Source organism: Vidua chalybeata, chromosome 10 (assembly GCF_026979565.1).
Source record: "Vidua chalybeata isolate OUT-0048 chromosome 10, bVidCha1 merged haplotype, whole genome shotgun sequence".
Classification (NCBI taxonomy): domain Eukaryota; kingdom Metazoa; phylum Chordata; class Aves; order Passeriformes; family Viduidae; genus Vidua; species Vidua chalybeata.
The window spans coordinates 5,356,578-5,384,409 of record NC_071539.1 but is presented as its reverse complement, the minus strand read 5'-3'; the positions used below and the strand labels follow the sequence as shown (position 1 = coordinate 5,384,409).

General features: G+C 37.3%; 1 protein-coding gene across 4 annotated transcripts in view; it reads right to left on the bottom strand.

Moving 5' to 3' along the window:
• The window catches only part of NLGN1 (neuroligin 1), a 298,181-nt gene that overhangs the window by 185,182 nt on the left and 85,167 nt on the right, over positions 1-27,832 (bottom strand). For 3 of the 4 annotated variants that reach the window (XM_053951957.1, XM_053951958.1, XM_053951960.1), the window contains 2 exons: positions 17,114-17,173; positions 7,418-7,570 (listed from right to left, as the gene is read on the bottom strand). In XM_053951957.1, the coding sequence (XP_053807932.1) occupies positions 7,418-7,570; positions 17,114-17,173 (213 nt within the window). The remainder of the gene's footprint in view (positions 1-7,417; positions 7,571-17,113; positions 17,174-27,832) is intronic. The other variant, XM_053951959.1, reaches the window with a different exon arrangement.

The following is a 27,832-nucleotide window of genomic DNA, read 5'->3' as shown; positions in this document are numbered from 1 at the left end:
TGGCATCCTGGCAAAGGCAGAGCAGCCTAAATTCTCTGCCTCTAAGGATGGGGCCAAACCTGGCTCCCCAAGAAGTCTCCCATCCCATCACAAGAAAACCAAAGGCTTAGGATACTGTAAAGTGAAAAATACAGGCACGGCTGAAACATTAAGAATACAGTAGATTTAAGGTTTTGCATGGGGATCAGTGATGGACCAAAAGTAATGTGGTCAGATATTACTTGGAGCAAAGTGAAGGTAGTTACACATAGCTAGATGATAAAAATTACAAATAACATCATGTAGGGTCAAAGATTTTCACTTTTTTTTTTTTTTTTGAGTCTGTAAGGTATTTATATCTTGTCTTCAGTGAGTGCTTTCTCCTTCCTATTTTGCAAATATTATCATGCTGAAGTTTATTCTGCTCTCAAAGATAAATCTGCTATTTAGAAAAACTGGGATAGTTTTATTATATGATCAAATATCGATGAAGGAAATTTATCTTACCAAAAAGTAATTTTTCTTGACAGAAATGACACAAACTGCTCTTATGCCAAAAGGAATAGTTTCAAAGTTTGTTATTTGTTATTTTTCTGTTTACCAAAAAAGATGTCTAGAACATCAGAATAAACATCTTATTTAAAATGTGCCTGTACCAAGATAGAAACTTATTCAATGGCAAATAAAATTATGTCTTTGTGCCCTAAAAAATAGGGAAGCTGGTGTGTGTATGCATCTATCCAAGCAGGTAGAAAATGTCAATTGGCTGTGTTAGAAAAAGCACAAATAGAAAAGAAATGGTTCATTTCAAGAGTGCACTATTTATCCAGGGTTCCCATTTCATAAATATCTTGCCTGCTGTGCTTTGCAGTTGACCCTTTAAAGATCTCTAGTCAATAACCCATTGTTTACCTCACATCCACTTTGTCATTTTGGTAGTACAGACCCAAGTGTGGAAATCTTCCTTTCTCTGCTCCACTGCATACCCCACCTCCCTTTGGCTGGCATTAATTCACAAAAAAAAAAAAAAAAAAACCCACAAAAAATATCATTAATGACAGCAGGTCTGAGATTTGAATGCTAATTCTATTAATGGACCTAAGAAATTAGGACACTGCAAACCTAGATGAGCATGCCTGGGCCTCCTGCCCTGAGGTTACCTGCTATATTAAATAAGAATTGTCTAATACATTTTTAGAATTCTAAGGATGTGTAAATCAGCCCTTGTGAAGTACAGCACCAGGGGGAATAGATAACTGCAGTAGTCTTCCTATCTTAACTCCTTCTATTTATCTAGAATCAAATTCATTTGGAGGGCTTCATACCAAGACTCTGTGATGCCCTAGGCTAAGGTGGGATCAGATCAGACCTTCTGGATACCTTGTCTACTGTGCAATCCTAAAATACTAACATTTCATCTATAGCTGAAGGAAAACTGTTATGAAGCTGCCAGGGATCCCTAAAAGTATTTGTAGATTAACATTCCTTGCATGTTCTTGCACTTCAGAAAACTTGAATGATTTTTGACTGCACATTTTGATGTGTTTTGCTATTAATTTTCCATCTTTACTTTCAATGTAATGTACTTTTAATTAGGCAATAATATATAATCTTCTGCTCATCTATCACTTTTACTGAAACATCTTAGGAAATGGATAATAGAAAAGAGGCTCATCAGAGACCCTTTAGAGGTGCAGCAAAGCTAGAATAAAATGCCATCTTCTGACAGTACCTTTAAGGTTTCATAAAAAGATAATGGATGTGCTTGTCACCAAAGCTAATGATCAAACATTTTCCCACTTTTACTGGATATTAAATTGTGAACTATAAAAGAAAACCCCACAGTCTGAGCAATGTAGGAAAAAGAGTCTTTGTACATTTTGTATCCCCTTTGATATCTAACTAACATAAACCTTCTTACTGCACTGTTACTTTCACTGGATAGCCACTATGCCATGAGATGCTTACTTTTACTGAAGTGAAAAGGCTTCTTTTCAGGAGAGACAACTTTCCAGGTTGCAGAAAAATAACATAATAGGCTATATTTGCAAAAATACTTAAGTGAAACAAAACACTAGTTCATCACAATATCGTTATAAAGTTGACCAGAGCTTTTTATTCTCATATGAAGCAATTTTGAAAGTGTTATATCTAAATGTTATACATTATTTTGAATCATATTTTTAATCCTCTTTTTAATATTTTCAGTAGTGTTACCATGCTGCCAAAAGAAAGAGCAAGGCAGTAAAAAAACCCATCCAAACTATGTGATGGAGGCAATACAAAGTAAATCATTATCAAAATTAGGGTGAATCAAATTAACAAATTTGACAAATCAGAGTAAGAGTAAAAAAGCAGATCTAGTTTGAAAGCAATGGGGAAAAATGATGCTATGTTATTCTATTTTAAAAGATAAAAGTATTAAAACAAAACAAGACAGTACCTTCTAGTCAATCCCAATGGAATTAGACTCCTGAAATAGGCAGGTACTTCCAAGTTGCACTGAAGTAGCTTTATAATATATTCTCATCTCTGTGACCTGCAAATGGTCAGCTGATAATTCTTCATCCCATGAAAAGGTTCACCAGGCTGCATTCTGGAATTGCCATAGTCCTGATGCACATAAACTTGCTCATAAAGGAAAGGTTGTGCTTTACTTTTCTGGCCTCTTGGGAATGTGCAGCTCCTTGCTGAGAGCAGGATGGATGAGGGCAGAGATTCTGGGCTTGGCAGAGGTTGCCCAGCACTTACTGCAGGGCTGTGTCCTTGTATTTCATGCACCCCTTTGGCCCATAAGAGGTTGCAGGTTGGCATCATTCTGCCCAGCAGAAATGGGTGTTCAAACCTGAGGTATTTTCCTCATGTATCCAGACACACCGCAACAAAACATTTTATGGCATGATAAGACTCATTCTCTGTCACTAATTTATCCATAAAGCTGCAACAGTCACTAAAAAAGTTAAGAAAGGGCTTTTGTGACAGCATTTTTTGCTTTGTTCTGTTTTCTGTCACTAATGTGTGTTTTATTTGGCATGAACACTGCAGCCCAGCACAGCTGGCTCACACAACACACTACTGAAAAATGGAATTTTGGCCTGGAAAACAGAACAGAATTCTAAGAACAGCTCTTCTCAGAAGCAGTTCTGTACAGGAGGAGCAAATACCTTTCCAGTACCCTCGTTCTTCATCACATCACTTCAAATTATGGGCAACCAGGTTCTGTCTCAAGGGGATGCCCTGCACTGAAGAGCCCCATTGATTTCAGTGCAGTTATTTGGGAAATAATGTACTGAGTAATGTTATCAGATCTTGCAGTCTGCTGCAGTGACTTTACTTGCAGCATTAAAAGTACCAACTGGAAAAAAAAATTAAAGTAGAGGAACACCTGGATAAGTGTTTTCTATTCAGTAATCCCAGAAAATACTCTCAAACTAGAGGGTGACAATATAAATGCAAGACTAAATGACAGTAAGGGTTCCTATACCCCCCTTAAAAGGGAAAATTTCATATAATTAAAGAAGGCATAATGAGGACAATCTCACTCATGGGTTTGTTTCCATTTTGACATGAAGTTTGGTCTCAAAGTTTAGGAAGTTTGCCTTCCCAAGGCAGACATTATGAATGCCTAACAGAAAATACAAAATACAGACCATTTTTCCTTTTTATTTATTACCACCTTTGATCCAGACCCTTGGAATGACAATTTACTGTTTCTGTAGGGACAACCACTGCCTCTTAAAGAGGAAAAAATGAGAAATTTGAAGCAGTGCTCAAACTAAAGATTTCTCTAAGTCATTATTTCTTCTCTCTGTTCAGTTTGTGAGCTTCAATACAAATGCTTTTTCTCTATTAAAGTTCTATTAATGTCCTGTGGCTTAAAGATAACCAAGAACAAAGAGTATCAATTAATAAAATGAAGAAACAAATTCCCAGTTAGCATGAATCAGCTTTCTCCTTTCTCTCCACTATTGAAATTGAAAGCAGTAGTAGCCAACGGTGACCCAAAGCATTCTCCTTCTCTAAATAAACCTTTCATAAGAAAGAACACAGAAAACAGCACTGGCAGTATTAAATCTGTCCATCATGATCTTTTCTGGATGTTGAATAGACTCCTTTTATAAATCTTTTCCATTTTCTTAATGAAAATGAAATAAAATGCTCCTGCTTTTTACCAGGTGGATATATATTGAGCAAACATTTAACATCTCTTATCAGCTGAGTTTAAAATTCAAACTTGTCTTCATATCTGTCCTTTCCCAAAAAAGAAGCCATAAAGATATATCTGCACTGGCCTTCAAGGCTATTAGACTGCTTCTGCAGTATTCCTTGGTGAAATTGTTTGCACAAGACTTGCATTCAGAAAGAATCTAAAGAAGACATAGTGTGTTTCCAATGGCTTCTTATTCACTAGTCCCCAGTTTCCCAGGGCAAGCAGTTCTCTTTTCCATCATCTTTATCTAAGGACTGTTTCTAACAGACTTTCATCCTCAGACTTGTTTCAAAGACAAAATTGGACCAGGGAACTCACCAGGGCTTTGGGTTTTGGTTGGATTGTTTGGTTAGTGTATTTTGTTATTTTGTTTTGGTTTTGGCTTTTGTTTTTATTTTTATTTTCGATGCACTTGCTCCATCATTCTTTAATTTTTATTATTGTTTTCTGTTTACCAAATGGAGTTCACTTTTAAGCATTTTCTAACATTTTATTTAGAAGTAAATCTTGCATCTCAAAAAAACACAGCTTCTCAAGGAGATTAGTCCATAAAATAAGGGATCTTTCAACTCAGAATAAACAGGAAAATAATCTGAACTACATCAAAAGCTGTCTACTGTGGACTTAATAGTAATACTGTATGGAATCTAATATCAAAACACATCCCCAGTCCCATCACAATTGGTCTGGAAGAAGATGTTACTATTTCAGCTCTAAACATTTATTGAATCGTAATGATTTATCAGTTTATTTGTTTAAGAAAAGTCGACATCTTGGTGAAACAATGGCAGATGACTCGCAGATCTCACCTTTATAAAGACATCTATCCACAAAAGTCTGATACAAGAAACCAGATCAACATGTGAAAGGGAGAAGACAGATCTTATTTCATCCCTACATCTTCTCATGTAATTAATAATTCCTTAAATTTTCCTTCTGCCTGCAAAGCCAGGCGTTTCACACAGTGGTGAAGGGATATCCAGGTATCCCACAGGCACCATTCTGTGGAGCTGGACCTCTCACCTTGTGAGATATGATCAGGAAAGGGAAGCTGAGAATTTTTCCCTGTGCTTTTGAAAATCCATATCTTAATGTGACCGCAAAGGGTAACATTCTGCTGGATCAAGGAGGAACAAGAGTTTCAAAATATCAAAAAGAGCTGATATCTACTATGATTCTGCACAGTCCTACTTTGATGGTGTCTGTAGATTACAAACAAGGAAAAGCAGGAAAAATTTTAACTGATCAGACTTTCTTTTCTGATTGTTGCTGTTTCTCCACTACCTATTTAATCATACATCATCATTATTTATTTAATACATGGCAGATAGGCATTGCACCAAATACAATAGATGTGTATGACTTCTACAGAAACAGCAGGTTTTACTGAGAAAACCCTGCAAACCTGTTACAGGGTTTGCAGAACGTAGTATCAAGTATTCATACCAATCACTGGATTCTGCTGTGAATTTTAGAGGTTTTACTGTAATAGGTCCCACTTAAAATAAAATCAGCTCTTTGACCCTTGACGCTCAGTAAAGACCATGAAACCCAAAGAATCACAATGACCAAAAATGAAATCCTCCTAAGCTGATGAGATGTTAGCTGGGGGTTACCTCATGATCAGTGTTAATTTACAAGTGCAAAAAACATTATCATCAACAAAGGTATATTAATTTTCATCTTTCAAGCAACTAGACCTTTTAAACACTGCAATTACTAATGACTTAGGAATCAAACTAAATAATATACAAAAATAAACAGCCCTTTCAGATAATAGACACTTTCTATTTTACTGGCATATAATACAGAGAAATATTGTTTGAGACATCAAAAACAGGCACTGGTGCCAAACTGAAATGTTGATTAGAGGCACAGGTAGCAGATTATTAACTGCTGTACTAATGTGTGTCTAGGACTTGAAGTCATCACATAATTAGAAAACAGGAGGAAGAAAACCACACAAAATACAGAACTTCCTTTCTTAAAATGTTACCTCACAAATGAAACCTCCAGTACCAAGGAAATAAATCCAGACAATAATAGTTATGATATCTCTGGAAATTATTCAGTCCCTTGTAAAACACAATCACAGTAGACTAAATTCAAAATCTAAAGTCAAAATCCATTCCCTCCCCCTGAAATTAGGATGTCAAATTTTTAACAAAAAGGAAATGTTGGAAGACAATTACCCAGATGAGCAAAGCAGAACCAATGCATTTGGGGACTGTAACCAAATTCAAAACACCAAGAACAGAGCAATGACAAAAACCAATAATGCAAAAGTAAAGCAGAGTAGCAGACATTTGAAAATAAAATTGACTGGTCTTCAGAATAAGCTCTCTGCTGTTACAGGTGTTACAGGGAATGCCCTTATACCTGTGTAAGTATTCTGAAGTTACTGTTCTGATCTCCATCCTATCCCAGGACCCAACTTCTGCTTTCAGGAGCCTTGGCATGCAATAGTTTGGTGGAATATGCAGAACCCCCTAACAATCATACTGTCTCAAGGGCTGGTGGACTTTATCATGCATGTGACTATTCTGAGAAAATAGCAGAGTAATTTTTTTTCCATAAATACAAGGTACCAGAGGGAGACCACACACTTCTACCAACAGCATGAGCACGTTCTATTGAATGAATTTGAAACAAAGGTAAGTCTTTAATGCTCTAATTCATTATCTGGAAAAGAAATACTGGAGGTACTTGAATGACACCGATACCACTTCTCAAAACCACAATGAAGCTCAAAACAAACAGGTAAAAAGATGTTTTCATAAGATCCTTCACTTTTTCAAAGCATGAAAAAATCGTGGTACTTAAAAGTTAGTCTCTTTCATGCCAATAGCAAACCCTATTCTCTATGGCTTAAAAGTGGCTTAAAAGTTTTTTAAAAATTAATTTACTTGTCTATGAATTAAAGCATCAGCGTTATTCACAGAAACAAACAAAAAGAGAGAAAAAAAAAAAAAAGAGAGAACCCCTTCTGCCTGGATAGCTCAGCAATGGGAATACCTGTTTCATGCAGCATGCTCTTCCAGCAGGCTCTTCCAGAAAATACCTGCAATGTCTTTATATCTTATCCCCAGAATACAAACCTTATATTTGACAAAGAAAATTTAAAAATACTTCTTGTCTCTCTTCTGCCTTTTTTAAAGTACATTCTCACATATAATATGAATTGCATTGCAGATAGCAGGGATTAGTGGAAAGCTGAAAGCTTCTTACCAAGTACCCCAAGGCGATAGTTGACTGTGATGACTATCACATTCCCATAACTTGCTAGAACACTGCCATCATATAAATTTCCAGTGCCTTCCATGTAGGACCCTCCGTGAATATACACCATCACAGGCTTAGGTCCCCCACTGTCCCGAATGTCTGGAAAAAATATTAAGACACATTTTATCTCAAGAAAGCACCAAAGAAGATACATGCAATATTTTAATTTTTAAATTTTATTTTAGTGAGGTTATCTTTTTCTCGAAGTGTTTCTCAAGCAACATCTTTTACATAAGGAAATGGGCAGGTGGGCACAAGTTTTCCTTTGTGGCTTGCTCGTAACTAAACCTCCTGTTTTTGAAACACTCTGAAAAGCAGAAAGGAACTGAAAATGGTAACATGTTTGCTCAAATGCAATGAGACACTGCTCTGACCCTGCTGAATTGGGTGTCTTCTAGGTAATGCCTACTAACATAAGAGTGAGCTCGTTTTGGCTGAACGCTTCTGAAAGCTCAGTGCAACTTTCTGTTCTCTAAGCTAAGGGAAATCCAACATAGTAAGGAAAAGATTTCTGCTCATACATAAAAGTATTGGTTTCTTCCAGTCCACTAATTTGTAAAAGGGGTGTACAAATGGCTGTCTTTGGATGGATCTGAAGTTTAAGTTCAAAAAGTACTTGAAAGTTGTTTAGCACTTAGACCTTGAATTCAGATTATTGATAACTTCAGGGTAGCCCGAAGTTTAAGGTGCATGGGTACTTCTTAGTTTCCTAAATCATGAAAAGGACTGAATATTTGAAAAAAATAACTGCCTGAAACAGTACTGAAAAATCCCCACCTGCCTTCAAAAAAATTGCAAGACTCTGAAAACTGACATCAAAGGCAGGGAACGGTTTTAAAATGTTAGAAGCTCTCAGACAACAAAATTAGATATTGTCTTACTGTTTTGAGCTTGGATTTAGGTATCCCTTCACCCTCCAACAGTCCTATTTGCAAATGGATGCATCTACTCAGAATAAAATTTTGGATATATGAACAGTGTTAATCCTCTTGAGGAGAATTGTTCTTGAGTACCAATTCAAAATAGTTAGTATGGGCTGATATGTTTTTAAAAGTTAGGGATTTTTTGTTGGACAGGAAATAAATCAGCTTAGGTGTAAATTTAACTCTTACATCTGATTAAATTGCATTTTGTTCTGATTTACTGGATGCCTGAGTCTCTTCCCCCACCCAAATCTTAATATGCCATACTAGTCCCTCAAAATCAAAAAAGCCAATAGCGAGAGAGCATAGGAAAATTTCCCAGTGATGAACTGCTCTGAACATTCTGATTCAAAACCACTTTTTTTGTCATTATGACAGTTTTCAAGTAACTTCTCTGATTGCTTCCTTCAGCGTTTGAAGAAACCTCAGATGTATTGTTTATTCCTTTGATTTGGAGGGATCTTAGTTTAGAAGCTTTCAAGGGAGCTCTCTGCAGAACTGTTGGAATTGTTTCTGAGGCGCTGTAAGGAGTAGGTGGGGGCAGCTACACTAAAAACCCTGCTTTTGGAATCAGTTGAAAAACAGCAGCACAGATGTTTCTCTTTATAAAAAGCCAACTGCTACTATTACTTTTATATTGATTCTGATTTGAAGAAAATGCCAGAACAGTCAAGATCAGAAATTGGATCTTCAATATTGGAAGTACTAGAACAATCACTTATTCAAGACCAGAAAGATGATGAAAGGTTGTGCATGAAATTGCTTGTATTGCTCTCCTTGATTGTGCTTTTAGTGAGGGCTTTCCAACATACAACTTTCAGAGTGAAAAGATACAGATATAATTTATCTTCACTGTCTATAGGATGGAGTTATGAGCTTCTCAGGTTTAGAATCTACACTGAAGAAAAAGTCTTTCCAAATTCATATACTGTTTCCAGTAGATGCTTATTCTTAGTCTATGCTGCCTTTTTTTTTAATATACAAATATGGAAGCAATAATAAATTATTAATCTGAAATGACTGTGTGACTGTTCCCAGCAGAAATTGTACACAGTTAATTGTATGCTTGATGGTAACACAGGGGGAAACTGTCTCAGAATTCTTCTTTAATTAAAATTACATAGAATTACAGAGCACCAGCTGTGAACAGCAATGAAATGTTGGTATCACTGGCCTGTATATCTGGAAAATAATACTGGAATATTTAGAAAAGAATGAGTGTCCTTTATCTGAGAAATGAAGCACATATTCATGAATAAAAATCTCATAAATAAGAAAGTTATTCTTTGAGTAATTCTGTCTCTACAATATTGTTCTTTTCTTATCCTTGTACAGATTACAGATCAGATAGATCAGGGGAGGCCAGTTTTCAGCTCTGCCTCGGTGCCATGTCAGAGCAAATGACATGCAGAATGAATTTTCCTCATGTTGCTTTGCCAAAGCCATCAGCCATAAGAGGAATGCCTCCTACAAAAGGAAAATGCATCTGAGTGTCTTGGGCAGTGATCTAGGGCTGGAGACATCAGCCAGGGTATGCAGCTGAGGCTGGTGGCACTTTGGGCCATGGATTATACAAAGCTGTGGAGCTTTTCATGGGAAAAAGAAAGATCACTGCATTTTAGTCAGAGGTTTCATACCCATTGCACTCTACAGCCAGGAATATTTGAAAGGTGCAAATATTCAGCTGGGAGAGTGCTGTTTAAGTACATATGGTATTAGCAACTGAGGTTATTAAATTATAAGATTGAAGGAAGAGAGGAAAAAAAATTAGACTGTAATCAAGAATTGATTCCTTAAAATGTTCCTCCATGAAAGCTCTCGTCCTTTAAAACTAAACTGGAGGAAGAATTAGGATAATACTCTGTGAGGAGAACACTTTTGTGTATTGGTACAAAAGTGGCAGAAAGATGCACTTTTCAAAAGTGATTATTGAAGTTAAGTGTCCAACTCAATGAAGTAAATAATTGATATTTTTGGTAGTCAGGTACTTTTCAAAACCTGACCATAAATTATATATCCTTCTTTTTTTTCCTTCAGGCTGGTGTCAGTCCTTTTTATGCACGTGCTGGAGTGATCTCAGGACACTGTAGTTACATTTTCATATGCAGATTAATAGTTATTCATGGATGCAGATTAATAGTTATTTGTGTTTGTAGCTCATTCTGAACCTGAAGACTTTAGGTGTAAATGTGGCATTTCTGCGAAGGGTAGATTTATAGACTGATTTAATTTAGTTGTGTTCTGCACTTTTATTGCTTTTTATTAAGTGTTGCTTTAATTAAAAACAGATACATTCATCTTTTCAAAGACATATGCAAAGATAGCACTGCTAAAAATCCTTCTCAAATTCAACTCAGTTCTGGTTTCAGTCACACATAAGATAATTTTTGAGTGCTATGATTTGTTTGGCTTTAAATTGCTAGTTCATAAAACATCTAAGTAGATCTTACTGTACAGCAGAGAATAACCATTTATATTACATATACATTAACTTTCTTGTAATTATTTCTATTATTCATTCTCTTTTGTACCTTTCTGATGTTTGTTGCATCTACTTTTTATGTCTTATCTTAATTGCGTTACAGACAATTTAGGAATGGGGCTGACTTTTATTCTATGTTTGTTATATTACACAACAGGGAACCAGGTCTGACTGTGAATATCAGTCACAATTGTCATATATAACAAAACATAATTATAGCTTCAGTCATTCAAAACTGCTGTGAATTGGCCACGTGATTTAACAAGCATAATCTGCAGGGAACAACCAAAATGGGAAAGGAAAAAAAGCCTACCTTGAGACAACTTCACACAAAAAGATAATTAGTTTAGCACCGATGTCACAGGCATTGCTTTTCTAGATGGCATAAAAAATTGTGACAGCTTGATGCAGATTGTTAAGTAAATCTTGGGCTTTGAACATGAAACAGCACTAGAACAGTGGAAAACTTTCAGATTAGTTAGTGCAAAACCTGTGTGTGCCCTCCATAGGGTGCAATGTGGATATGTGAATATGTGTGTAACTCTTCCATCAGCTTTTGTAAAAAATATTTAACTAGAGCATGGCACCAGTCATTGCTACTCTTAATAATTTTAAAGCCTTTTAACAGCATTTGACCTTTCAGTTTGAATCCATCAGATGCCTTATAGATGCACTAACACTTAATAAACTAGTGCACTTAGTACTAATATGTAACCATCCATTAATGCCACATTTTTAAAATGAGATATAAAACTAGATATCCTGAGATTATTAAAGTAACTATTGAGTTTCTGTGAGGAGTTTCAGATATGTTTTCTATTTTAAAATACAGTCTGCATCCATCAGGCTTCAGACAAATAGAATTCTCTCCCTTTGTTGTCCTACCTGTCAAACCAGGCAATCATTTTGTGCACTCTCAAACCCTTAAGTACCTTCACCTGGAAATTATTTGAGATCCTGATGGAGGACTATATGAATGTTATCCTAGCATGAAAAAGGCCAAAGCTTTTACTGGTAAACATCTGGAGCAGATTCCCATTAGAGTAGGACCTCAATAGCCAGGTAAGCAGTCATTTTAAATTTTTAAAGGATGATGGTTAGAAATGCAAAAGCTGACAGACTCTTCACTGTGCAAGCAATGCTTGGCAGTGCTGAAAGTAAAATGGAGCCCTAAAGAGGTACTTAAATTAAAGGTCTGTCAAAATTTTATCATGCATGTTTTCAAGTATTAATAACATCACCACAGAAATTTGACACAATTTGAGCAGAGTGTCTGTGTGTAAAGGGAAAATATAATCAGCACAATTTAATGTGCAAGTGGCACTGGAAGCTGTACTCTGGAGAGGAAATCACGGAGCTAACATGAATGGGTGACAGGAGGAACAAGAATCATGAATTTGGCTATGTGCACCAGTCAACAAGCTCAGCCAAAGTGGTCAGATCTGTGCTCCCCCAGCCTGGCTGGCTCTCGTTGAAGGCTATAATCAAGGCTGGAGCATGTGGTTGCTTTGCAGGGCAGACAAATGTGTTCTGCTGTTTGCTGATCTCCCAAGTCCAAAAATGTGTAACCAGTGCCAGACAGAGAGAGTGCTGCTCCCCCTCTTTCTTACCATGACAGCTGAAGGCAGATGAAATGCCAAACTTGGCATCCCAGAGTATTTCAGTACCAATGGAGTGGCAGGGGGTTGTGGAGAGCCTCAACTCTGCAATGTGTACTCCTTCACTCCAATGGCACTGCAGTCTGTTAGGCATAAGAGGGGATTTGCAAATGAATTCTGTGTCATTAGCAACTTAAAATTTGAGCTGGTTTTTGGCTTTTTTGATTTAAAACATGCTCTGGACCAAGAACTTCCTTCAACGAAGTCCAATAGCCCATACAAGACAGAGGACCAGACTAAATTATGAGAATCATCACAGTTACAGCCTGTGAGCAAACAGCAGCATCTGTTCCTAATCTGTCTCCTTTTCCACAGGAGAAATTGAAAGGGAGGAGGGAAGAGCAGAAGCATCTATCAACTGCAGAGCAGACCCCATTTCTGAGGCATGTGCTCTCAGCAGCAGACATGGTGTCTGCCTTCCTCAGACTTAGCATCTGTATTCTCTCTTTCTAAAAATGGAATAGCAGCATTCCTGTATTGCAGGGGGAATGCATTAAAAGCTGAGAGATGCTCAAACAGCACTGGGGACTAAATAAGGATTTAAGGTTTACAGATTGATGTGCCAGGCAAGGTGTGTATGATAGAGCAGTGGATGAGAATTCATTTGTGAGCAATCCTTCATGGATATTTCATACAACACTCACTACTTAGAAGTCCAGTTCTGATCCCAGAGTACATTGGCTGGTTAATGATTTGTGTTGCCATATTTTAGGTCATGCTTAGGATTTTAGTGGGTAGGAACTAAGGGTAACTGATTTTTGATATTTATTAAATTTTTTTGCCAAATTAAAGTTAAATTATTATCTGACCAAAATTAAGACTAAGACAAGACAATAAGATTAAAATATTTTAATTTTTAAAACTAAGCCTTGTTTCTAGACCAGGGAAGGTACACTTTGTGTAACTGATGAGAAATTTGAAGGTAAACCTTGCATCTGCACTAGATATTGCATAGCTGAAGTTTAGCAAATGGGCAAATCCACCACTGCTATAAAGAGGGAAAGCCCCAGTGCTCACTGGTTGCAAATGCTTTTGCCACTCTTGTTTTTAGTGCCTGCTCAAGTTGTTCAATATTTACTGAAAACAGTAATACAGTAAACAGCAATAGAAGTGTAAGAATGAAAGGGTTAAACAGAAAGAATAATGCATCCAGACTGGGGAAAAAAGGCATTTATATGATTTCTGACTTTTCACACTCATAGAATTTGAAAACACCTTCATTTTTTAAACAGCAAATTTGCAGATCATTAGCTGGTAATGTGCACTACTGCCTTTGGGTCTTTTGAAAACAAAAATGAAAAATGATCTAATTAAGCCTGGTCTACTGGTTGCAGCACATACCAGAGATCCAAGTTTGATTGCTGACTCCAGTGCTTGTGCTGACAAGGTCTGGATCACAACACTGTGGCAGTGGCATGCAGCAGCTGATGGGAGTAGGATTATTGAACAGTGCTTTAAAGGGAAATCTTCTAATCAAACTCAGATATTTGAGTGGCACAACACAAAATGCTCTCCAGATGTTTGCTACAAGCAGATGCTATGGAAGATCTTCTTTAGAAAGATATAATACAATAAATAACATGGATTTTTTGATGTAGAGACTGTCCTGAGCATTTTAGAAATCACTGGGCCTTGTTTTTATAACATGGACTCTATGGCTATCTGAAAGCAGTTGTTTTGCACCATATACAGCCCACTCTCCCTAATGCTCCACTTTCATCATTTAGCATTTCTTTTATTTTTTCCTCAGCTGTTTGTTTGAAGGATTTTACACTGCCTAAAATCTACCATGCTACAAAAAGTGAAGGCTTTGAAGGACAGGTTAGCAGAAAACTAGCCAGCTAAGGTGACCCTTTGCCTGGCCTCTCTCTTTCCTGCTACTTATACCCAAACACATACGACTAAGTTTGTGAACACTTTGGTTCTGCACGTGCAACAGGTGCTAGTTTCACAAAATAGCAGATTCACAAAAATGCAGGACATCTGATCCTCCTTCTCCACTGGGAGATGCATGGTCTCAGCAGACAGGGCTTCTATCAAGCCAGCAGACATCCCAGCAGTCTTGAGTGTCTAGTGATCATAAAAATTTAAATTTTCCCTGTCTCTCTGTGCCTCTCGGAAGCAGTAAAATTCTAATTACTGCCTGCACTCTTCTATTGGCACAGAAAGGAGAACAAAACTGTCACTTGTACGCCAGAGAAAATTAATCCCAGTCCTATAAATTACAGAGATTTATTAGTGCTGTAAATGTGCTTCTTCCCCTCTAGTTTGACTGCTGTGTTCTTACAGCCCTTCTTCTCTCTCCCACAATTGTCAGAGCAGGAGACAGGTTTTCCCTGACATGGACACTTGTTCTCAGCAGACTGAGATCCCTCCTCTCATCTGAGCCTACCTACTAAGGCACTTTCTGACAGCAACCACTCTCTGCTGAATTTCAGTAAACTGAGGAGTCTCTTTTAAGCAGAGAAGAACTCAACAAACCTGATGTTATTAGCATCTGTCCTGGCAATTATACAGCAATTTAGGAGAGCTGTTAAGGCCCACTGGGTGAATAGCCCAAATTTCAAATGGTTTCTTAAAACATATTGTTAAAACAAGACAGAGTAATTTTTGTAATGCCTAATTCACTATCACAGATTTTTAAGATTTCATAAGAATTTCCCTTGCAATATTCTGTCATGGACTCATGTACAAATGTCCTGACTTCATAAAGCTGGGAGGATCTGAATGGTCATAATTAGCTCTGAATAGCAGGTGGCCTGATTTCAGCTGGGATAGAGTTAATTTGTGCACTTAGGGTGAGAATAATGTTGATATTCAGTGGTTGCTCACACCAAGGCAAGGACTTTTCAGCTCCTCACCCCCCCAGCAAGTAAGCTGGGGGGACATGAGAGGTTAGGAGGGGACAGAGCCAGGACAGCTGAGACCAGCAGGCCAAAGGGAAATTCCAGATATTCCATATCCCATGGCATCATGCTCAGCATGTAATCTGGGGGAAGCTGGCTGGGGGTCACTGCTCAGGAGCTGCTGAACATCTTAGCCAGGGGCCATGAGCAATTGCTCTGTGCACCACATGTTTGGCATATCCTCATTGTTTTATCACAATTAGTGCTATTATTTAATTTAATTTCTGTCATATTAAACTGTCCTTATCTCAATTAATAATTTTACTTTTATATTTCCTTCCCCAGTTCTCTCCCCCAGGGAGGAGTAAGTGACTGGCTCTGTGCTGCTTAGCTGCCTGCTGGCTTAAACCACCACAGGAGAGCTTTCAAAGGAGATTTCCAATTTATCAAAATCATCAAATCTTGCAAATTTTAGCCCAGTTGGTGGGCTTTCATTCACATGCTTAACTTACAGATCCAGTAGAGGATCATAAATCAGTCATAAAATTGTGACAAAATCTGTGTTCAATTATTGGGTAAGTTAAATGCTCAATTTTGCCTTCCTTAATCTTTTCTGGAAAGACTCTGCTTCTGTTTAAGTTAAGTAGTTGATGTTATCTGTGATGAAAAACTTCTTAGTAAAGAGCCTTTCAGTCTACAAGTGAAGTTTAATCTTTAGTATCTGGCCAACTTCCCCCTGCCACCCCCAATATGAAGAGAGAAGCTAGCAGCAACTCTACCAGTCCTACATGGTAATTTGTTTTACTCATTGACCATAAACCATACCAAGTGTGTGTTTAAGATTCAGAACTCTGAAGCACATCTACTTGAAGGGATGAGACTGCTCAGGAAAAGAGCCCCTTGTTACCATTTTCATAGCCCTGAAAAAATATCAAATCTGCATAGCTTCATGATCAACAGACATAATTTATGAACAGAATAATATGCTTGACATTTCAAACTTTTGATTTGACTTGGTAATAGGGTTTTCTAAGGGTCAGCTCAAGTAGATCAGCATCTTTGTATGCTTGCAGAAAACAGAAGAGATCAGTTTGTTCTAGTTTTAATTTAGCTCCACAAAGCTTCACCAACAGGCAGTGCTGCCTCCCTTCTGGAGGGAGGTGGGGTAGCCTTTAATATATTTTGATTTTTTCATTGCAGCCTAAATGCAGATGGGTTGGCATTTGGGGAAGTTCAGTTGCTTAAGAGACACTTTTAAAGAATTTTCTGAATTTTTCCTTTTATAAACGCAATATTTTCTATCTTTATCAAACTGAGATCAGTCAGTGAAAAAAAAGAAACATCTTTGTACTTGGTGAAATACATAGGGTTAGAAAACATGCAAAAAGGTGTACAGAGAAACTTTAAAAGAGTGTTAGTTTAAATTGTATGGACAAAATTCAGTCAAAAGGTGGGATGCAACATATCAAAAGTCCATTTCAAGAAAACAAAAACCCTCCTTTTTAAATATTGTTACTGTTTTGTATCAAAACGTAGAACTTAACAACATTCTTTCTTTTAAAAAATTAAAAATATATATGTATAACAACAAGCAAGAAGACAAAACACATCAAAAATGGGAATTAAAAAAACAAAAAAACTCTTCAAAAGAAGACAAGAAGTCAAAAAAAGAGGGGAGAAAAAAGATTTTCAGGGATCCTTGTCATGCAAATCAGTTTGGCGGCAAAAAATACCTTCATCTTCAGCACCGTCATTATCACCTAAATCATCTGTCTGTTTCTTTGTAAGGGGACCTAGGATTAAGAACGGAGAAAATGGAGGAAAAAAGACAATTCAAGAATATACAAGACTGAGGAAAAAAAACAGTGAATATTAAATTCCCACGGACGTCTCAAGAAAAACATTTTCAGGGAGGGAAATCTTAGTTTATAACGACCCATTTTTCATTAAGTTTTTCAAACATTACAGCAAAACCTTCCCTCGAGGGTATGGCTATTAGAAACATCTAGCACGAGAAGCAGGGAGTGCCCAGTACTTTATTGTTTTTAAATGAAGAATCAAAGCTTGTTTACTAAAAGCATACCCTGCCATAGACTGTAGTTATCCACTTCATTTAATTGTTTTTTTCCTGTTGCTGTAATTAGGAATAGTGGAGACATGAACTGCCAAATTACCTCTTGCATTTGATGCAATAAGGTGGTTAATAAAAGTCTTGACAGTTGGTTAGAACAATATTTTCTGTCAAATGCTAATTCACATTTCTAAATTCAACCATTTAAGCTCATGCTTTATATAAAGATAAGCACAGGTTTAATTTTAGGGGGTTTTTAACACATTCATCACATTCTCTTTTAAATAGAACTGTAGATATCCTTGAAACCTTTGACTACCTGCTGAGATATTTGTAAAGAAACATGAAAACCCATATGTAAACCAGAAACAAGGATGAAATCCCAGACCAACTGAAGACAATGACTTTTGCCATTGATTTCAATGGGGCCAGAGTTTCATGCAAAAATTTGTATTGAATTGAAATTTTAGCTTGGGCCACGTATCCAGGTTCATAATTCCTTATCTCCATGACAGGGTGACGAGACAAAATTCCTTTATGCCCAACACCTGTATTATGAACAAGTATTTATAGATTTATCATGTTTTCCAATGGGAAAAATGCCCACTTCTTTACTGAGAAATAAAAATATACACCAGAAGGAAAGTCAAAGGCCATTCTGAAAATATTTCCATGTCATATATTTTACACACTTACGCACAAACAAAAGACAGTTGGAACTCAGCATTATCTTTCCTTTTTTTTTCAGAGCTCTCTCATTTCCATGACATTCTGTAATTTGCATGCGAAAAAGCAATCAGTAGAAACGCAGGGCTAAGTAACAAAAAAAGAAAAAGCCAGCCAAGCACAGAGTAGAAAACAAGAACTTCCTCATGCATAAAATAGCAATAGACAAAAACAACAACAAAAAAAAGAGATGAACAGTATGTGTTGATATTTGCAGTAGATGTAGGCAAGAGACATGCATTAAATCTAAGCACTGTGGAGTATTAAAACATTTGTATTTAAAAAGCTCTCTGTTATTTTACAGGATATTAGTCATTCAGCATTAAACTTGTCTTTTATAGGCAAAATACCATGTATTTGAGTGATGCATTTTTTAAAAAAAATCATAAAATGTTTTTACCAGGTGCATGGGTTTAAGAAACAGAAAAAAAAAACCATGAAGTACCATGAGACTTGAACTGTGAATGTGGGAACTGGACCGTATTGTTGAAAACCAAAGCTCAATACCTTAATTCCTGCATCTGTCAGGAGTATAGTTTTTAACTCATTCTAAATACAGAACACTAGAATTATACATCATAAATAAAACACAAGCATTTTTATAATCACACCTGTAACAATCACTCTCTTCAGTTGAAAGCCTTAGTGATGCAAGTTTTTCCTACCCCAAGCCCTGGATATAATCTTTGCAATATTTGGTATCTGGATAATGTGTCCTGATCCAAACACACACATTCAAATATCTCTCTGCCCAGCATTTTCATACCATAACAACTTTACTTCTAAAAGAATAAAATCAGAAGAATAAAACCTCTAAGCAAAGAATTACAATATTTTCATTATGAGTTTTCAGCATAGAGAACAGGAAGGGTGAATTTAAGAATGGTAAGAGCATTGTACTTAAGAATGGAGATGCAGGCACAGGCAAGGATATATATATTTATACACACACACACATACACACACACACACACACATGTTCTTAGTAGCTTCTTATATTTTGAATTTTAAAAGTCAACAGAAAGGAACAAAGTGGCATCTGGAAAGGCAAACAACACACATTTCTCCAAACAACCTGCACAGAGATGGGCAATTTATCTTCTAGATGAAACCAAGACAGTGTATGTTACATTTTTTTTACTAGCTGGCCTTTGGCAGGTAGTTAGTGTAGATCATGGTTCCAGATCTCAACTTCAATTACAAAGTGCATCAACCATCTCAATGTAAATGTCTGGTCTCATACCATTTCTGATTTTATAATATGGTAAAGCATGACTGGGGCTAGCTTTAAAAATGACCTGGATAATTTTCATGTTTATGCAGTTCTGAGGTTCTCTGAAAAACTTTTTTTAAAAAATTAGACCATCTTCCTTAAAATCATAGAATTGTTTAGGTTGGAAAAGCTCAGGCATTAACCCAGCACTGCCAAGGCGGCCACCAAGCCATGTCCCCAGGAGCCACACTCACACATCTTTTAAATACCTCCAGGGATGGTGACTCAACCACTTCCCTGGGCAGCCTGTTCCAGTGCTTGACAATTCCTTTTTGCAAAGGGGCTGACCTATTTTTAAATTGTCATAAATTAAACATGTTTTTTAATATAGCCATAGATCTGTTTCACAATCCAAGGGCTCTGCTCCCCACATCCCCCGAGCAGCAGGACTCATCCCCGTGGACACACGTGGCAGAGCCACCAGGCACCACTCACAGTGCCTGAGAAACAGATGAGAGATTATTTCTCCCACAAGTTCACTCTGGTCTGCAAATACAATCTATTACATCTTCAGAGAGATTTTCTGCTTCCTGGAACTATAATGCTCTGAGTCCAAGAAACCAAAGCAGAGTTTGGCCCTCACGTAGCAGGCGTGAACCTCCTTATATTTTATCTAAGCACAAAGAGGTGCTGTGAAGATTAATTTATATTTTTTTAATTGCTGGGCAATCCCTAAAAGAAGCATCAGCTCAAGACCCAGTGTGCACAGGGCTGTCTAAAAGGGCAAAATCAAGAGGTTCAGCCTGAAGTACTCTGGGAGGAGGCAGAGCTTTGTTATAATCTGTGCTGCCTGCTCCACGTTCAGGTGCTGAAGACACTTTCTGAAGTTGTGAAAGTGGTATTAAGAGAAGCTCTGGATTAGAATTCCACCCCTTTCAGCAATAACTCTCATTCTAAAATCAGTAACAAATGGCTCTTGCTTCTGATTCTCCAGATAACTGATTACTCTAACAGCCTCACTGTGTCTGGATGATCATAAAGAAAGATTGATGTTTTGAGTCCTCACACAGGAAAACACTCTGAAATCACAAGCAGATGAACAGAATAAAATCTTATGGCAAGAACCTACAAAATGTAGCAGCAATAGCCTTTTTAAGTGAAAATAAATCAGAACTAAAATTGCTTAGTAGGTGTATAATTTTTAGATATTTTCTGCAGCTTTCAATTAATATTCTACAGATACCTTATGATTTTGTAAATTAAATGTACCCCCAACTAGGTTTATTTCTTTAGGACTGACTGTTCATTCAATATATGATATTTTAGGGTTCTTCCATCATTTTAATATTCTTTTCAGGTAACAGAAACTAGTTTTAAGAATATTGATACTAAGATATAATAGACTATGGGCCAATGAAACAAAAAGGAATATTTTACAAAACTATGATTTCCAGAAGTCTTTTGACTCCAGTTACTTTTCGCTGTTTTTCTACTGTAGCCTCCTCTTAACCTTTGTGAAGGCACAATTAATCTTACTTTTTGAGCATTTCACTTTCAAAAATGGGCATCCATTACAAAAAAAAAAAGGATTTTACTATGTTTAACTCACAAGCCCCCAAACAGATAATGCTGCCTTAATATGCCATCCTAAACTTTAGCTGAAGTTTATGTAATAAATATTAAATATCAACAAAGTAATCAGGTACCATAACTAATGGGGGGGAAAAAGCCTCTAAAATGCTGATGCAAAGATGATTTACTTATCAAAAGGCTCTCTAAGGTTTAGTCTCATGTTGGTGCATATCCATAACTCTCATTAATTCTAATGGGAAATTAGACCCCTAAGTCACTTTAAAAAGGGGGGAAAGTGATTACTGCATTTTATGTTTCCTAAAGGCAAGGAATAGTCTTGCTACAAAAGCTAAAAAAACTGTGTGCAGGAGGCACTCCTAACGAAGCCTACACTAGTTTAATTTAAAATAGTTCTTGCATTATTTAAATTATTATTCAAATATTTATTCTGTTTGTATTGCAATCAATGCTAAGGCACTAACATGATGCATTTTTAGATCTTGATGGTGACTTGTGTGCTTGCAGATGCCTTTCCTCTGCTCAAAGTAAGAGAAATAACACACCTCCTGTCCAGTTAGCTAAAGAGTAATTATGCTCTCAGAAATAATTAAATCCAGCCATATTAATTCTGGTTTTTATCATTCCCTTTGATGAAGGGCTAAGGTACTTTAGCTCCCAAATACATTAAAGCTGATTATAAATTCTCTCTTTATGGGCTTGATTCGGCAGAAATTATCCGTGGCCTTTCGGGCTGCAGGAGTGCGGGAGGCACGGAAGCTCTGGGTGTCATTAGCTCTTTGGCCTGGGAAAGCTATTCATCATCAAATAGAGTCATGCTGCAAGTTGACACCATTTTGTAAAACAACAGTGCAAATCCTCTAAACTTAATAAATCAGGGCTGATGTATACAGCCATTGTTCGGGCCAAAATGTGCTCCTTCAGTAATGAGGAAAGTGGGGAAGAAAAAAAGGACCTTTTACATCAGGTTAAGTAGGCTCCATGGATCCAGTAATTTAGAAATCACCATAGCAATAATTGTTCTTTGAGGTAAGGTGTCTCTGCTCGATGGAAAGGGGGAGAGACAAGACTGAGGCTGACTGCTGAAATTATACTTGTAGAAAAATCCACCAAGTGGGTTGCAACACTGAGGAATGTGATATTACATATTTATCTTCAAACTTATGTGAGTGCCCCCAGCCAGCTACTGCTATTTCTTCTTCATTAGCCCATTTCTTAATCAAGCATTGAAAATCTGTGAAATTACCTCATGTTTTTAGACACTACCTTTGGTTCCAAATATAAAATAATCAATTCTTTGTTATTTCTACCATTATTTTTGTGCAACAAATTCTCCAACTAAAACAAACCACAAATTTGTCTTGAATTATCCTTGTCTAGCAGATGTTAGCTGAGGCACAATAACATGTTGTACCTATCTCCAGTTTTTAATTTGAAAGAAATTAATGAAGGGTTATAATTAGCAATCTTCACACCTCAACATTTTCTGTGAAGAAAAATCAAATTCTTATGTGTTGAGATTGAAATATAACTCTCTATGAATAAGCATATATGTAATGACAGAAGAGAAAGTTACAGCACAATAGTTATCTGGTGAATAATTTTATAAATTCATCTTCTTTCACTTGAAAATTAGAAAGCTCTCAGCAAAAATAAAAGAACTCAGATTCCTCAGAGAAGATAAATTTGGAAGGTACAAAAGGCAGCTGGGTCTAAGAAACACTTAAATGAAAAAAATATCTCCTTCTTTTGTTGTACTTTGCTGCAACAGACAAAACAATCTTTTTACTTCTTTTTTATTTCCCTTTTTACTGTCCTGATTTTACCACACACTCACTCCTTTCCTTGTTATTCACACACATCTGCACTCATTAAATTCCTTTTATTTCCATATTGCACTTATTTGTAATATTCATACTTATCAGCAGGGCAAAGCCCTGGCCGACTTTGCTTTTTGATGGCAACATTTGCATTCATGTTTTAACAACAAATGATGGCACAAACCTCAGTAGTTTCACATCTCACTACCTGATTTGTGATGACAATCAAGCTCTGTAATTAGAGCTGCAAGTAACTCAAATTTGCATCTGCAAGTGAATGACAGGTACAAATTGAACCCACAAAAGGGTTGCCAACTTTCTTTGAAAATTTACATGTATAAATGCTTTGTCACTAAAGAAGCAATTCTGACACTTCAAGACTAACTCCTGCTGTGCCTTTTATAACAGCATATTGCTGAAGTGTCACACAGAAAGAATGTCTAATCCCAAACCTTTTTATTCACAAGATTAATCACACTGGCTGGATCTTGATTTCCCTGAAATCTGAAGGATTTTCATTACAGCATGCTAGATATGTGTGAATTTAAATAAGATTAGAATCTGGGAATGTAGGGAGAGTTTCACTCTTCTGCTTCCCATTTTAGATGCAGCCTGAAATTCTCTGTATTCTCAGAGGCTCAGGCACTTCATGTTCACATGTCCTGAGAACAGGTGTTTGGTAAATCCCATTCCTGTCAAAATAGGTCACTCCATAAATCCAATTCCATTTCTGGGGGCTTTTAGTTCCATGATGTGGCTTGCATGGAGCCGTGCAGCATTCCAGGAAAGCAGGATAAGTGCAGGTGGGTGGGTGAGGTGTCCCCATCCCCACAGGGATAGCCCTGGGGATATCCTGGGTGAGCTACCTGCTGATCCTGACAGGCTTGGGGTGAACACACAGCTCATGTACAGGGGAGAAGCTATTCCATGGAAGAGCCAAAAACCTGGGAGTTATTCTACACATCCTAATTTCTGAGACACTCCAACTTTGGCTCTAGCCAGTGGAAAAAAAAATATGCTAGAGAGGGGAAAGAGAAGTGACATTTATTCACTTTTTTCCCCCAGTGGAAGTAAGGAATGGAACAGACACTCAGGAAAAAGGAGTGGGTGTCCCACCCCCCAGAACTAGACATGAGAAAAAGAATGTTTCAAAGGGACCAAGACTCTGCTGGCCAAGGTTGACACAGAGAAGCAAAGCCAGTGCCTTTGGCCAGGAGCACTGCAGCTGGAATGCTCCAGAGCTGAGGGATGGGTGGGTGAGAGACATGGAAAATGGAAGTTGCATGCTGTTATATTGGCATTAACATCAGCATTTACGACTCCAGTGCCACCTCATGTGCTTATGTCACAAGTTCGTGCAGATTTTACCATTCTGTTTGCATTAATAATTCATGTTGTTTTACAGACACTCATGCTCAGGGTGACACTGCTGTAAGGAATTGAATGCAGCATTGCATGGCTGTGCCACCACCTGAGCTTTGAGATCGTGAATCAGTTCCCTCTACAGGTAATGACTACAATCCAGACCCTAATGAAGACTTATGGACATGCTTAACTTTAAGCCTCTGAGTAAGTTCTCTGAAGTCAAGAGGCTAAATCCAATAATATTAAGATAGATTCACTACCATTAACAGAACTGCTCTATTTGCATCTGGGCCAGGAGGTCAGCTCAGGAGTAAAAGATAAACAGAGAGGAGCATCCCAAATTTCTAACTTCCCTTAGTTATTCTGTGGATAAATCTAATCAACAAATAGAATTTCAATCTCTTGAACACACCACCAAAGCTCTGCAATGAAATTAAATTCTCTTTTTATAAATGCATTGCTTCTTAGGCTGTGTACATACAAATAAAATTCTGCATTCATTTTCCACTGCTCTCATAATCAAATTGCTTCCTAATTTTAAAGATATGAACTTGTTTTAGACTACAAGCTTATAAGAATTGGTCATATTTAGCTCATGTGATAGAACTAAAGATCTGTAATTTTAAGATCCAAATTTTCGGTTCCCAAAGGAAGATTTACAACTGCCATTAGCATATCAACATTAACCTTCATTTTCCCTTGAAGATCTCTCTAGCATTGTTGTAATAAGTGCAAGTCAGGATGCAGTGAGTGCATCCTTTATATAAGGGTATACAAAGACACAGCTGAAAAAAATACCATCAATTTAGGTGAACTGGTAAGGTTTGTTCTATATTTTTTCTGCTTTTTGGGATAATTTGTGTTATCTTGATTCAGATGGGTAGAGTGGTCATCTACAGCATAAGTTACACTATGAAAAAGCATTCTCTGCTGTCTCTTGACGTATATACAAAAATAACATTTAAAAAAATATTATTTCACTTTTATTTCATTGTTGCCTTCTGTTCTCAGCCCAAAACAACAACTGGATAAATAAATTTTCTAATCTTGTCCCCAAATCTCTCTCCCTGCAAAGGTCCCAGAACAGCAGTCTCTCTCAACAGGTGAGATCACTGAGATTCCTGCACAAGTAATTTCCTTTGCTGGGGACAGCCCTGGCTGCTGGAAAAGCCTTTTTCCTGACTAATTCTGCTAACAGCCAGGGCTGGTGTTACAGCAGCTCTATGGGTTTGTTTATGGCACAGCTGAGCACACAGTCCAGCTCTCTCAAGGCCCAGTTTCACAACCCAAATAGCAGAGCAAAATTGGTCTTCATGTAACCATGTAATTGAACATTGCAGAGAAAATGAAGTTAATTGTGCATAATATTTTCATATAGAGTTTGGAATGAAATAAGTTCTCCCACCCCTCTTCCCAAAGCACTTCATATCATCTGGTTTCAAGGCACATACTTGGAGCTCTCTGTAACTCAACTGCAACCTGTGCAGTTTTACAATCTAGAAACTCACACTCCTGCAACCACACACATCAGGGATGATATGCAAGTTTCATTTTCTCCATTTTCTGATTGAGCCACTATCAGTAAAATGAATCCAGCTACCTCACAGAGCTGCATTTCTTCAGAAAAAATGGCAAGGAGAAGAATCTTGTCTTGTACAGCTGACTGCCATCCAACCCTGTCCTCACAAATGCCCAGCAGACAGAGGGGCAGGGAGGTTAGAGGTAAAGCTCTTATTGATCACCCTTTCAATGCCCTTGTGCTAACTCTGAATCACTTCATTTCTTGCCACATTTTGAGTAGCATAAAGAAAATCTGAATATAATGAGAAACCAAGGTGGAGGTTGTGTATTCTGAGTCATTCCCAGCAGGTTAAACTGGGCAGAACTGCACCTTCTGTTATTAAATGTCAAGGCTTGTCTCCAGCAGGGGCCAGAACTTCCCAGCCTAATGCTGATGCTGGTCCTAAGTCACAGGGCTGCTCCCTGTTGGTGTCCTGTGATCTCAAGGGCAGAAATGGCACTTCTGATATACTTCCTATATTTGCATATACAGTCATGTTCAAACACTTTGAAAAACATTCACCCAACACAGTTTCTTCCTGAAAGGTGGAGGTGGAGAATTTCCTTTCAGTTATATATGGCTGTATAAACATATGTGTACACATATAGAAAAGCAGGCTCTCCTATGTGCCTTTTTAGCACAGGGATTTCTTCCCACACTTTTGAAGCTCTGAGCAACACTGGAACAGAAACACATTAAAGAAATTAATAGTGATACTAGTAACCTGGTGTTCAGAACTGCAGTCTTTCCATTAGCTTGGATCTTAGAAAGAATAAAGATGCTTTAAGTCAAATGTTTCTCTGCTATTTGATGCTTTCAAAGCATCCTTTAAGGCCATTTATTTGGACTGTGGTCACCAGCTTTTAGAAACATAATTATGTCTGCTCTCATTACCACACCTTTTGACAGAATCAAAATACATAGCTCTGAGAAATGGCAGTGGCAGAGCTGAGGGGACAGCATTTGTGTAAAAGGCTGTCAGAAGGAAAGTGCCTGGCCCCACTTATCTTCTCATATTTACATTCTGTATTTTTAGAAGAGCATAATTTTAGGCAGGAAACCTCAAAACATCTCAGCAATGAAGCAGTCACAAAACCAGAACAGCACAGCCGGCACTTGAAGATTAGTGGGATCAAATACTTGTCATAAGAAAAATCATTTTCATTTTGACATGTTTTCAGTGTTAGCACAGTACCTGTTTTGAAAGTACAGTTGACTTGCTCTGCATGTTATATTAAGGAATCCCAAAAGAATAGAAAAAAAAAAAAAATCCTTATACTGAATGGAGCATGAAAGGAAGTCAGCACATCACTTCTAATCCAGCAGAACTCCCAGACAGGCAGTGATACTTGGGGCCACATATTTACACAGCTACTGTCGACTCCTATATGGACAGAAGGCTCCAAACCCTTCTGGTAGAAACTTTGCCTTCATGCTTCCTGTTCAATAATTGAGTATCTTAACAGAGAGGCTGGTGAATAGAAAATTATAATCGAAATGAAACAGATCTAAAAAATGTCAAGTCTAGAACTACAATATATTATTTACAAAAAGCATAGCAAATTTAAAAGCAAAATGTCAGAGTAGCCCTTGCTTCCATTTTCACAACAGCCACTTAGGTGAGAGTTGACAGGTTTGGGACAATATGACATTTCTAATTCTTTATCTGCTGACAATCACCCTGCTCTCTGGAGGAAAGCAACAAAATGCAGAGCAGAAAAAGGCGTAACATTTCTCAGCATTGGACAAAAGGTATTCTCACTTCTGTTTTTGTTTATTTTCCTTCTGGAAGTCAGCTTGCTTAGGATCACAGTATGGGTGCAGTTACCAGGGATTTCACACGGACTAGTGGGGTAAAATGTACTTTCTTTTCCCTAACAAATATTGATAAATTAAATAAAGAGTATGCACTACTAAATTACAATTATGGTCCAAGGTTTCATGCATGGGTCCTTTTGGTAACAAAATCAGTAGCTAAATTAAACAGGGCATTTTGCAAGTACTACACACACAGCAGTTACTTTATAATCACTTGAATTCTTTAGTTATAATTGTTAAGGTTGGTTTGTTTAGAGTGGCCAGTGGCATCATCTATTTAGAATTTAA